This window comes from Asparagus officinalis, chromosome 6 (genome assembly GCF_001876935.1).
Source record: "Asparagus officinalis chromosome 6, Aspof.V1, whole genome shotgun sequence".
Classification (NCBI taxonomy): Eukaryota; Viridiplantae; Streptophyta; class Magnoliopsida; order Asparagales; family Asparagaceae; genus Asparagus; species Asparagus officinalis.
Window position 1 is genome coordinate 12749604 of NC_033799.1, and position 13510 is coordinate 12763113.

Here is a 13510-nt window from a genome sequence, read left to right on the forward strand (position 1 = left end):
TGGGGGGAGGGGAGATTGAGAGGGGGCAGAGGGAGGAATCTAGGGTTAGGGTTTCGGAGGAGGAGATGGCGGGAGATGGAGGAGGAACTGAGGAGGAAGCGCGTGGAAGCTTCCATGAATCGACGATAGAATAGATATGAAAATATTGGATGGAATCGACGTGACAAGATGTAGAAGTAGAACCCATAAGATTTGAGGGGCTACTGAGCATTTTCAAAGATTAGAGGGGCTAGTGAGCAAAGCTCACATAATAGTCCAGGTTGTTGCTAACAAAGAAATTCCAGTGTCTGAGTTCAATGCGAAGTTTAGAGTTATGTGTCAGTCAAAACGAAAATCAAAACAAAATAATGAATAATAACAAAGCCTACAAACAAAATTTCCATTTTTATAAGGTCATAATATCTTAAGTCCAACATAACAGATTCAGATACATACAATATCCAGTCTCCATTTAATAATTAAGTAATTTGCAGACTAGGTAACAGAGAGTAAAACATACCTGAGGGCTCATCTCTGCACAAGGTGCAGAGTCAATAACACATCCTCTAATCTTTTCAATTATACCATTCCTTGATTGGAGGTTCTGGAGGAGGACGCCATAACTACAAGAACAGTAATGTATCTCTTACTTACTTAATATCATAATGAAACCTAACATCCACAAAATTTCAATTTTTTTCACCAACAATTTTTCATCATATTAATGTTACGTCCAATAATATAATGATTATTTGCATAAAAAATGAAAATGAGGGGAGCAATGCACCTAAAAATCTTAGGGCATTTTTTGTCAATCACCAATATCAGAGGGATTTTCTATAATTTAGTCTACTGTTAATGAGCCAATACATCCATACAAAACTATCCATTCATACGAATCCAAATCTCAACTTTTTGTTCAAACATCTACATTGCCACCAAGAAATTTCCATCAAAATTATGATTTCAAAACCTCCAAATTTGAGCACTCGAGAAGGAACAAGAAAGTTTATTAACAATGACCCGACACATTCATATATAAACTACCCATTCGTATGAACCCAAATCTCAACTTTTTGTCCAATATCTAGATTGCCATGCACAAAATTTCATTCTTTAACAAGCATTTTAAACAACTTAGATAAAAAATCACCATTTCCAAAACTCCGAATTTGAGAACCCAGGAAGGAAAAAACTTACGCTAGCCACCCAGTGTTACTAAAGGTATGAAACACCAAATTCCTCTCCTTTCCATCCCTCCCCCCCTCCTCGCCCCACCTCGCCACCTCCTCGCTAACCCCTCGAGTACCTCTCCTCCACATCCTCCCCAAGTCGAACCCCACCGTCTCCTTCACCGGCACAACGAAGCTCACCGACTGAACCCTTCGCGGCCCCGTTACATCTCCGCGTTACCTACTCAGGTAGCTTCTCCTCCGCCCCCAGACCACCCCAAGAGCCCACCGTCAGTTCGCCGCGCGTTCGCCGACGACGAACCCTGAGATCGCCGCCTTCTGCGGCGGTTGACAAGCCGAGCGGGGAGGGGTATCCGTTGCGGAGTCGACGATGCGTGATGGGTTTTTGGGTTGAGGGGATCGCGAGGGGAGGAAGAGGGAGGCGAAGGGCTTGCAGGGTTTGAAGGGAGAGAGGAGGAGAGGAAGCGAGGGGGCGCAGGCGGCCGGTTGGCGGCGGGCGTGGCGCGAGGGGAGATTGAGAGGGGGCAGAGGGAGGAATCTAGGGTTAGGGTTTCGGAGGAGGAGATGGCGGGAGATGGAGGAGGAACTGAGGAGGAAGCGCGTGGAAGCTTCCATGAATCGACGATAGAATAGATATGAAAATATTGGATGGAATCGACGTGACAAGATGTAGAAGTAGAACCCATAAGATTTGAGGGGCTACTGAGCATTTTCAAAGATTAGAGGGGCTAGTGAGCACTTTCAAAGATTTGAGGGGCTAATATAGAATGTCTGAAATGTCTAAAATGTATTCGAGATGTGAGCGCCTTGCATCTAAAAACCCAACGTTTTCACCTTGCTTGGTGGACGAAGGTTAATGGATGGAGGTTAAAAGTAAATTTTTAATTTCATCTTGTTTGGGAGTTTTTTTTATGGGTTGGAGGACGGAATAGAAGGTTATATTTTCTTCTATTTCCCTCCCCTCCAATTTGGGGTAGAGGATGAAATGGAAACCAATGTAAAATTTTATAATGTGATGAGACAATTACACCCTTATGACATTAAAATCAATGGCTAATATATACTCACATTCAATATGTAAGAGTATTTATGTTACTTTATACATATTCACTCCACTTCATTCCTCTTTATTAGAGCTCTCAAACAAGGTAAAACAAATTTACTTACGTTCCCCTTACTAAACTTCCCGAAAACATTTTATCTTTTCACTTCATTATCTACTTTTCATTTCCATTATTTAACTTTCCGTCCCTTCCTTAGTAAACTTCCAACCAAAGCATTAAGGGTTTCTGAAACATAAGTCCGTTATATCTTCCATAATTATACAACACTCCCTCCAATTTGAAAATTACATCTTAGTCCCCCAAATCCTATAGGGCCTTCGCAAAATGGTACTTTCATATTTCCATCAAATCTAATGGTTAGAGATAAATTGATTGTTTTACTCCTCTACTAGTTTTTACACACGTGCAATGCACGTGATTTAATACCATGATTAAGTATTTTTGGCAGTTTGTGCTCATTTTTTTCTTTAAACTCTTACATCCCGATTATTTTTTTATGTTTGTTTAAATGGGATACACCCAATTTAAATTTTCATGTTAATATTTGAATTGACAAAAAACAAATATAATATAAAAATAATTTAAATTTTCATATTATTTTTGACCGATATGAAACTAAGCTTTATTTGAGAAAGTATAGCATTGCAAAGTGAAAAATATTAAAATAGTGTTATACAAGGAATGTGAATATTTAAAACCAATATGACAAAATGATTGATTTAAAGTATGTTAAAACGATGCAAAAGAGAATATAAAGTTTATTCCTAATCATTGATAGACTTCATAAAAAAATATAAATTAAAGATTAATGCTAACTCTAGTATACTTTTATATGATAAAAATATCCACATAAGAATATAAAAGTACTGAAAAAATTCATGAAACTCCCTTCTAAAGATTCCTAATTTCACTCAAAATAATTAAACTATTCTATAAAATATTCATAAAATATTATTTTTATTTCTTCTATTTTATTTTTTATTGAGTTAAGATCAATCCTTCTTCAGGTTTATCATTTATCATTTCTCGGACAATTCTAAAGTATTGTCTTCATCATCTACATCAATTATGACATCAGGCTAATTTTGTATTTTTTATGCTATTATCTTTCCTAGGCTCGTTAATTTTTTATCATCTCATTTAACTTTACAAAGAAGTCAAATGTACTTATGATGTTCAACACAAACTGCTCAAAATATAGACTTTGATTTTTTTTCTATTTCAATGAGAATAAATATTAATTTCATATATATAAAATTCTTTGTGTTCCTAATTTATTACTTAAATAAATTAGAAGCTATCTCTTTATTTTCCTCTAAAATGAATTCTTCTGATGTGCATCCAATAAGAATTTCTGTTATTTCAATAATATTACCTTTGCTCTATCCCTGTCATTTTCCATAAAGATCTAAACTAAATACCTGCATTATTCATTACCAATTTCTCTTAGATTATAATATTAATATTTAATTTGAAGAACACAGTATGGAATTTATGAATACTTACTAATTTTTCTTATGTCTTCCATGGAGATTTTTTCTTTGATTAGGATAAAGTTATTAAATTATTTTTTAATGTAACTCATTCAGTGCTTCATTAATAGATATGTCTTATGTTAATGCCAATTCAAGTGATTCATTGACGTTTTCTGAATTTTAGATTTATTTCCATCACTTTCCCATTTGCAATGGAAATAACTCAATTCTTTTAAGGTTATCTCTAAATATTCTAATAGTTTCTCCATATGTAATTCCTTGTATTCTTTTACCCTATAAATATTATTAACGTCAAAGATTAAAGTTTCTAAATTAAAATCAATTAATGCTAAGGTATAATATTATAGTGTTTTATCATTTCTATGGATTTAAACATCTATCAATTAATGTTACGAATGTATTTTGGCTACCCCAACTTATTACTAAAATTATATGAAATTACTTTAATTTATATAGTGCCGATAATTTTTAATCTATAATATTTTAAAAATTTTATCCATTAACCGGATGTTTTTAATCATTTCTTATTGTTTTTGTTTACCAGTATCAACTTAGACTATTCTTAGATGCTGAAAATGGATAGTAAATCCCTAAATTAGAAATTTTAATATATATATATATATGAAAAATACCAAACAATTACACTTTTCTTTGCCAAGTTTTAAAATTTTAGCCCATTTTTGTGGTTTTGAACTTTGAGGGTGTGATTTATAATTTTTCAAATTTTGAAAGAGTTTTTAAAAAAATTTACTTTTAAGTTTGGTAGTTGTAAATTCTATGTTTCATGTGTTGGTGGTAATTTTTTAAATGTTAGTATATTTCTTGTATCTCTAAAACTTTGAGGGTGTCTTTTGAAATTATTAAAACTATAGATTAATTTTGAAAAATATTAAATTTTAGCGGTCTACCAGTCGACGAATTTGATGTGTGCTAGTTAAAATTTTTGAAAATTTAGAGTTTTTTTACGATTTTTAAATTTTGAAGGAGTTTTTTAAAAATTTTGAGGTTAATTTTGGCAAATTTTAATTTTTTAGGTGTCTAAGGGTAATATCTTGAATTCATCTTATTTTATTTACAAATTTTAGAATTTTAGGGTGGCTTTTTATAATTTGAACTTTTGAAGGTGTTTCTATAATTTTTGAGATATTGATGGTGTTAATTAAAAAATTTAAATTTAAATGTCAAAAATTTTAGGTGTATCATGGTAATCTCTTGAATTCATCTGTGTTGTTTGTAAGTTTTAAAATTTTAGAATTTTAATGTGCTTGTCTGTAATTTAAACTTTTGAGGGTGTTTCTATAATTTTTGAGACATTGAGGTGTTAACTGTAAATTTTAAATTCTTTGCAAACTGATGTTAATTTTTTAATTTTATGTTTTTTATTTTAAGTTTTGAGACATTTGGATGAGTTTTATAATTTTAAACTTTTCAGGGTCTTTTCTGCAATTTTAAAAATTTTTATGGTTTTTTTATAATACTTCATGTATTATAATATGTTATCTACTTGTAATTTCTTTATCTTAACAAACTAATATCATTTTTATGTTTTATATATTTTATTAATATTAGTTTTTTTTAAATTGTTAAGCTAAACATGGTTCACATAGGATTAGGATAAGATATGATTATGATTAGGATAGATTAAGATATAAATAAAATATTCAAAATAGTGAAGGGTAATATTGACCATTGAAAATTAGAATTTGATTATAGATAAGGTAGTTCAAACTATAAAGGGGTATATTTGTCTAAAAAAGATTTTCCGAACTCGTGCTTTTAAATGGAGTATGATTATGACCCCAACCCATTTCTTATTGGGTTTAAATCCAATACGTGCTTAAAAAAAACTCAAAAAGTTATTTGAGTTGTTCTTCTTCAATGCTTAGAAAAAGATATTAACCTAAAATTGAGTTTCACAAAGAATTGAAGCATTAGGAAGGAATAGTTCGATGATTGTAAATATTGGTTAGGAGTTAGCCTAGTTATTTTTTTTAACTTAAAATATAAGGAGGAATTTTCAAACAGACCTGTTTTGAAATTTATTCTCAAAAAAAGTCTTGTTTCCAACTTAATTTTAAAAACCAACCCAGTTGATTGAAACTGGGTCGCTTTTTGAAAAAAAAAAGTTCACAAACTTCACGGGAGTCGAACTCCCGTGAAGTTTTTTCTCATAACAAAACTTCACGGGAGTTGAACTCCTGTGAAGTTTGTGAATTTTTTTTTAAAATCGACCCAGTTTCAGTCAACTAGATCGGTTTTTAAAATTAAGTTGGAAACAAATCTGTTTTTGGGAATAAATTTCAAAACATGTCTGTTTTGAAAATTTGTCCTAAAATCTAACGGAGCGACCAATTTGGAAAGTCCTGTAGGATCCAAGGAATTCATATGTAATTTTAAAGATTTGGGAGACTAATATGTAATTATCAAGTAATCAAGGGACTAAGAATTTTTTTTTTAAGGTCGTTTGATCCATCGTCATTATTCGTCAAGGAGGCGAGGGGTAATTTGGAAAATTTCCGTTTCCGCCGCGCCCTACCCCTCTCTCCAGCTACTGACAATGGAGGAAGACAAGAGCAGGATACTGGTGATCGGAGCAACGGGCCGTCTGGGCCGAGAGCTAGTGAAATCTAGCGTCGATTTGGGCCATCGAACCTTTGCTCTCATTAGAGAGCCCACTTTCAGCGATCCCAACAAATCCCAACTCCTCCAATCCTTCTCCCTCAATGGTGTCACCCTCCTCAAGGTAAAACATTTGGAGAAGAAAAATCAACTTTCAATTATTTTAAGTTAACTTTGATGTGATTTGAGGAAACCCCACTTGGAATCCAATTGATTCTAAGCAATAGGAGTTGAACTAGGCATACATTTAATTTCACCTAGTTTATGTAATTTTTTTCGCAAACCCATGTAAGCTCTGATTGAATCTAAGCAAAATATAATTTGGTTTCTGGTGATGATAATGTGCAAACTAGAAATATGTTTGCTTTCATTAGGAGAGCTCTAATCCTTCTCTCAATGGTGTCATTCTCCTCAGGGTAAATCTTTATTTATTAAAAGTTAGAAATTTCACTTGTGTTTGTTGAAAACCCCACTTGGGATCCAATTGATGCTACTTAAATTAGAAATTCATTTGATGTTAAAGTCCTTTTTTATGTGCATTTTTTGTAGTAAACCCATTTAAAGTATGATTTTGAGCAATAGAATTCGATTTACTGCGATGATTTGATCTGTATATTTGGCAGATAAAGAATTGTATTTGATCTACATTTTTGTACTTGCTGCAGACCAACTTAAGCCCCAACTGATTCTAAGCCGTCAACTTGATTGTTCCAGAGAACTTTTCTCCCCCCAGAAATGATGCATCAATTGAATTAGGAATATATTTGATATGGAAAATTTATTTCAAAATTTTCTTTTTTTAAAAGTAGAGCCCACTTAAGATCCTCATGTGCAATAGAACTTGGTTTTGCAGTATATAATGTTTCTTGTTTCTTTTGTGAAAAGTGCAATGCTTATTGCAGACCACTTAAGGATGGAAAAAGATGTGATTTTGTGAAAATGCATTCCAGTTCGGATTTAAATTTTCCCAATTACGTTAATGATTTTGCCCTGACATTATAAATCGGATAATAATATGGCATTTAGATGACAAAGACCCTATAAAAATCTAATCACTTTCAAGCAACAGAAATTAATATTTCATTGTGATACTTTTTTGGTTTAAGTTTTATTTTTATTTTTATGGGACAGGGATCTCTGAATGATTATTCAAGTCTGCTAGATGCTGTGAAGAGAGTGGATGCTGTGGTATGTGCTGTGCCGTCGAAGCATGTGCTTGACCAGAAGCTTCTCATTCAAGCTATAAAAGAAGCAGGTTGCATCAAGGTAAAATATCATTTCATAATGTGTGCATGAAGAAAGTATTTTTGTTATTCTAATTTTACATCATCTAATTAGCATATTTTCAGATTTTGACACTGCATGAAGCATAGTTTCAACGGCTATCATGTTGCATAATCTGTTGATTATATGTTCAGAGTTTGACACTACTCAATGTATGTTCTTTGGATTTCGTTCCGCAAGTATTTTAGACTATTTATGAATGATACATCATTCGCCACTTGTACTATGTCAGAGAAAGCTTGTAATCTTGATTGTGCCGGTTATTTAGAGCATGTTTGGAGCTTTGGATTATAGTTGACTTGGATTGTAATCCAAGTGGAATACAGTTTAGAGTGTATGGTAAATTTAGTAGATTATAATTCGTTTTCATTAGTAGAGTGTTTGGTAAGTGAGGGGGATTATAAGCTATCATTGTTGTCAAAATTTGTTTGATAAATTAGTAGATTATGATTAATTTTCAATAATAGAGTGTTTGGCAAATGGGTGGATTATAAGCCATCATTATTGTCAAAATGACCAGAAAGGACATGAGATTGGTGGTGAGTTATTAAGTGAGGTTTTGAATTTTGTGAAATCATAAGGGGGATAATTGTCTTTTACTTGGTTAAACCTCATGGGTTATAATCCACCAAAAAGATAAGCTAGGGTATCACGGCTTATTTTTTGGTGGATTGTAAGCCAAAATAACACATTTGACCATTTACCAAACATGCTATTAACCTGATCATCAATATCATGTCAAATTAATACAGAGGTTTATCCCCTCCGAATTTGGAGCTGATCCTGACAAAGTTCAAATTTGCAACATGGACTATGGCTTCTACGAGAAAAAAGCAGAAATCAGACGTCTTATAGAGACCGAACAAATTCCTTACACCTTTGTCTCTTGCAACCTTCTCATGAGAATTTTGCTACCGTCGCTTGTGCAACCAGGCGTGAACAGTCCTCCAAGAGACAAGCTACAAATCTTCGGTGATGGAAATACCAAAGGTCTCTCCAAAAATGTTTATATACCATTAGGATAATTTCACATGACTACCATGAACTTTGGGGTGTTTTGCACAAGACTACAAAATTACCATGGACTTTTTATGGGTTAATTGGGAATAGACCTCCTGTACTATGGGAGGATAGACCCCCTATAGTTCTATTGTTGCAGATAGATCCCTTGAGTGAATTTCTTTTGACTATTTTGCCCTCAGAGAAAGAGAAAATTGTTTTCTTGACATCTAGACCTTTTGATAGTAAAGAAGCCAAAAAATTTCAGTTAGGAGGTCTATCTGCAATAATAAAACTACAGAGATATACCCGCAATTGGGCGATAGCATAGGATGTCTATCCACAATCAACCCTTTTTTATTCCTGAAAACTATCATTGTATTTTCAAAATTTCAGATAATACCATGAACTATTGAAAATTGTTGTGCATGGCATTAACCTCATGGATAGGTCTGAATTACCCTTATTTTATGTCTATCAAACACATAACAATCATAAACATAATATAGAAGATATTAGATATGTGAAGGGCAAATTTGTCCATAACATGTCACATGCAGAATAAATGACAACTTACTCTAATTGCTGTCAGGAATGGTAGTTGAGGGAAATCAGTTCATAATATATTTCTCTAATGAAACAAGTTTATGTTGGTTTTGTGCAAGACAACCCAAACGTTTAATGGTAGTTTTGCGAAGTTTGCCCTATTTACTATCACATAAAGTTGCCTATTTCTCTTTGAAATATTTCATTCTATGTTAATGAATGGGATGTTTGCTGCAGCTGTTTTTGTCAAGGAATGTGATGTTGCTGCATATACAATTAGTACCATAGATGATTCTCGAACGCTGAACAAAGTATTATACCTGAGACCTCCTGGTAACGTCGTATCAATGAATGAATTAGCCGAGATGTGGGAATCTAAAATAGGGAAGAAGCTCGAGAAAGTCTACATATCCGAGCAACACCTTCTTAAGACTATCCAAGGTACATTCATGCTAAGCTCTCTCATGAAAAGTATATACACGTATCATATACTGTAAAGTTTGAATATACTTTGTTAAATTTCAGATACGGCATATCCAAGCAACATGGAGCTGATATTTATATATTCTATCTTCATAAAGGGTGATCACACGTATTTCAGCATCGAGTCGTGTGGCTTGGATGGAACCGAGCTCTATCCGCATGTGAAACACATCACTGTGAGCAAGTTTTTGGATACTCTGTTATAGTGTAAGTCTCCGTATCTGTTTCCTATCGGATACTGCAACGATATTGCAGCTTAGATATCAGTATTGGGGATCCTTAAGGCACATCATTGTTTTAGCATTGGTAAGGATTTTTTTTCGATGAGTTTTAGCTCTTTCTATGGAAAAGTGTGCAGTAACAGGGATTAATTCTATCTTTTGGAGAGATAATTCTATCTTTTGGGCGTAATTTGTGATTCCTCTATCTAAAGGATAAATTGGGGTAAATAAAGGTTAATTAGACTGAAATTAGGTTCATCCTCATTTCTAATTGGCTAATTTGCATTTAAATATCTTGAAGTTTTACCTCTTTTGCACTCATATATTCTATAAGTTGTACTTTTTACAGCGTTTTATACCATAAATTATTTTCCATTAATCATATCATATCATACTCCTTATAAAAGTGTGAGTTTGCAAAAAACTTTTCCTGAACAATATTACCCTTAACCCTTTTAAATATTAGATTTAATCCAAATCTATCATCAAATACAAATATCCTCATTATCCTAAAAATTTATTCTTATAAAACTGTGAGCTTGGGAAAACTTTTTATGGACGATATTACTCTTAACTCCATGTAAAAGTGTGAGTTTGGATTGACCAAAAAAAAAAAGTGTGAGTTTGGGAAAAACTTTTCGTGGATAATATCACCCTTAACTCTTTTAAATATTATATTTTTACCCAAATCTATCATCAAATACAAATATCCTAATTATCCTAAAAAAATTATCCTATAAAAGTGTCAGTTTGGGGAAACTTTTTGTGAACAATATTACCATTAACCCTTTTAAATACTATATTTTAACCCAAATCTATCATTAACTACAAATATCCTAATTATCCTAAAAAATTATTAAATATTTAACTTAATCCTAATCGTACACAGGAAATTCAAAAATTACCAGCACCCCTCCTAAAACTTTATAGTTTACAAAAGACAATGTTCAAATTTCAAAAATTACGAAAGACACCCTAAAATTTTTAAAATTGCAAAAAATCACCTTGGAATTTCAAAGCTTACAACCAACACGTATGAAATCTATAAATTACTAGCAGCCCCTTAAAATTTTAAGATTTGCAAAAAAAAACCTCCCTCAAAGTTTCAAAAATAAAAAAAATCCTCAAAATTTAAAATTGCAAAAATACCATGAAATTTCAAAAGTTACAACCAACATAGATGAAATCTGGAGAATACCATCAGCCCTCCATAAATAATTTGAAAATTTTAAGGGTGTTTTTAACAAATTTTAGAACTTATTGATGTTTTTGCAAATTTTGGATTTTCAAGGTGCTGATTGTAATATCCTGATTTCATGTGTGATAGTTGTAAGGTCTGATCACTACAAGAAGCGTTTCTAAAATTTTAGTAAGTTTATAAAACTTGAAAAGGAAGTATTAGTAGTTTTAGAAGTCAGATAAATGGTTTTGAGTACTATAGTCATATAATTTCTCTCTTTTAGCTTTCTTTGATTAGAGAAGAGAAATTTCCATTCAAGGAAACTTAATATCAAAGAAATTGTTTGAAGTAATGGATGAATCTAGGAGAATGGAAAGAAACGAAAGATGTTTGAAGTAATGGACGTGAAAAGTCCTAATTGATGCAGCCATCCAATTCGTAATGATTAGTAAATTTTTCTGTATATTTTTTATCATTTTAGTATCATATATAAAGATTTACATGTTATGAATTTTTCTCATTTTTTTCCATTTACATGTTATGAATTTATTTGTTTCAAAAAAAATCTTATGAAACCAATTAGGAAAAACGATAATATTAGAGTTAATGGGGCTAGGAGATCTAGATGTAAATCTAGAATGACTTGGTTAGAAACAATTAAGAAAGATATGATTAAGACTAACTTAACCGAGGAAATGACTCATAACAGAATGGAATGGAAAAATAGAATTCATGTAACCGACCCCAATCATTTGGGATAAAGGCTTGGTTGTTGTTGTTGTAAAAGAAATCTTATAAAAAAAAGGAGAAATCTTATGAACATTTTCTTCACTTTTATGAGTTTTTATTTATTTGATGTTTACTGTATTTTAAAGTTATGTTCATGAAGAATATAAGGTTATTTCCTTTTTTTTTTGGAATTGTCCTCCATATCTTTATAATCAAATAGTTTTTGATTTCTTTTGTCTGCCTTCTTGAGTATTTAATTCTCCCATTTGTAATTATGATATCAAGAAAACGTTGACTGTAGGCTGTCTAAAAATCACAATAAATAGCTTATCCCTCATCAAACACCGATGATGGAAGTTACAATCTGACGACTTCCAGAATGCTACAATTTGGAGACTTTCACGACAACCGATGAGAGCTCTAGTTCAACAGCATTCACAATCAACATCGGGAGTTACAATCTGACGACTCTCATATTCTCAAGGAGCCAAGACGAAGATTACAAGACAATGATCTTTGCAACGCTATGACAAAAGAGATTACTTGTTGATAATCTCTCCAAAGCAAGACGCGGAACTCATCACCGCGCTCTAAGACCAAAACGCGGAGGTCCTCCCCGTGTATCAACACCAAAACGCGGATGTCCTCCCCGTGTGTCAACAGTAAAACGCGAGGGTCGAACCCACGTTACAACATCAAAATGCTGGAGTCGGACCCGCATTACAACATCAAAACGCGAGGGTCGAACCCACGTTACAACATCAAAACGCTAGAGTCGGACCCGCGTTACAACATTAAAACGCTGGGGTCGGACCCGTGTTTTTCAATGCCCAGCAGGTACCCAACTCCGCGTCTCCAGTCTAAAATGCGGCGGAGTTAGGATCCTGAACGCCCACGTGGGCGTTTGACTCGTTCAAACACGAGCTGAACGGTTGTAGGAACCGTTTTCCCTCCATGATCTGAGGGATTTCTGCCCCACTTGGGAGCGGATTAAGGGGGGATACACCCCTCTCAATCCCATTATGGAGAGAATTAAGGGGGCGGTTACACCCCTTAATTCCCTATAAATATGGGTAAACTCAATGGAGTTCAGGCTGGCATTTTTCGGATCTGGGACTTGGCAGCGAGGGGTCGGTCGGTTGGAATTTCTTAGCTAGGATTGACCATTAGGCTTAGCAGCAATAGGAGAGATCCTTGGGCGAGCTTTTGAGGGGATCAGCATCATCCTCCAAAGAAGATCATCTTCAACGTTCGGCAACGAGAAGCTTCTTCATCCTTGGCTTATAACCGACATTCGGTTAAATCAACTCTTTTTCAAGAGTTTAAACTCGTTCAGAGTTATCAACTCGTTCAGAGTTTTAAAACTTGTCACGCAAGTTCTCCACAGCGTCGAATCGTGAGGAGAAGACATCGTTCCAGTGAAGCAAAACGGCGGATCGTCAACGGAGAGCAAACTTGACGCGAGCATTCGAGGGAGGCACTCCATCGCCACCGTGAAGAACCCAGTTTTAAATAAAGGGGAGAATCCAGATCATTCTCCTCTTTTTTGTAATCGGAATCCAAATTGTAATCGATTTTGAGAGAATACAAATCAATTTTTCTTTCATTTCTTTTACATCGAATTTTTCCACATTGACAAAATAGCGAAAGAAGAATTCTTTTTAGGAGTATCAAGATAAGAGATATATTTAAAGAACTTGAGAAATAGATATCCTGC

General features: G+C 33.6%; 2 protein-coding genes across 3 annotated transcripts in view; one reads left to right on the forward strand and one right to left on the reverse strand.

Moving 5' to 3' along the window:
• LOC109845244 overlaps window positions 1-1380 on the reverse strand; it is a 6984-nt gene extending 5604 nt beyond the window's left edge. The window contains exons 1-2 of the mRNA XM_020414464.1: window positions 1180-1380; window positions 500-602 (exon numbers count right to left, since the gene is read on the reverse strand). Of these exons, the coding sequence (XP_020270053.1) occupies window positions 500-602; window positions 1180-1301 (225 nt within the window). The 5' untranslated portion in view covers window positions 1302-1380. The remainder of the gene's footprint in view (window positions 1-499; window positions 603-1179) is intronic.
• On the forward strand, window positions 6207-10065 carry LOC109845523 (probable pinoresinol-lariciresinol reductase 3). Of its 2 annotated transcripts, none has more exons than XM_020414777.1 (5): window positions 6207-6475; window positions 7483-7617; window positions 8388-8635; window positions 9416-9621; window positions 9706-10065. In XM_020414777.1, exons 1-5 carry the CDS (start codon window positions 6290-6292, stop codon window positions 9867-9869), a joined length of 939 nt encoding a protein of 312 aa, XP_020270366.1. In that variant the 5' UTR covers window positions 6207-6289; the 3' UTR covers window positions 9870-10065. The 2 variants fall into 2 exon arrangements, with proteins under 2 accessions (XP_020270366.1, XP_020270367.1); XM_020414778.1 differs by having other exon boundaries at window positions 6208-6475; window positions 8388-8625; window positions 9418-9621.

What these genes read in the sequence shown, in the direction of transcription:
- LOC109845523 (XM_020414777.1), top strand. Translation starts at nt 6,290, where the DNA reads ATGGAGGAAGACAAGAGCAGGATACTGGTGATCGGAGCAACGGGCCGT. An exon ending in AAGAAGCAGGTTGCATCAAG is followed by an intron (nt 7,618 to 8,387) that starts GTAAAATATCAT and finishes AAATTAATACAG; the next exon opens with AGGTTTATCCCCTCCGAATT. An exon ending in CCTTCTTAAGACTATCCAAG is followed by an intron (nt 9,622 to 9,705) that starts GTACATTCATGC and finishes GTTAAATTTCAG; the next exon opens with ATACGGCATATCCAAGCAAC.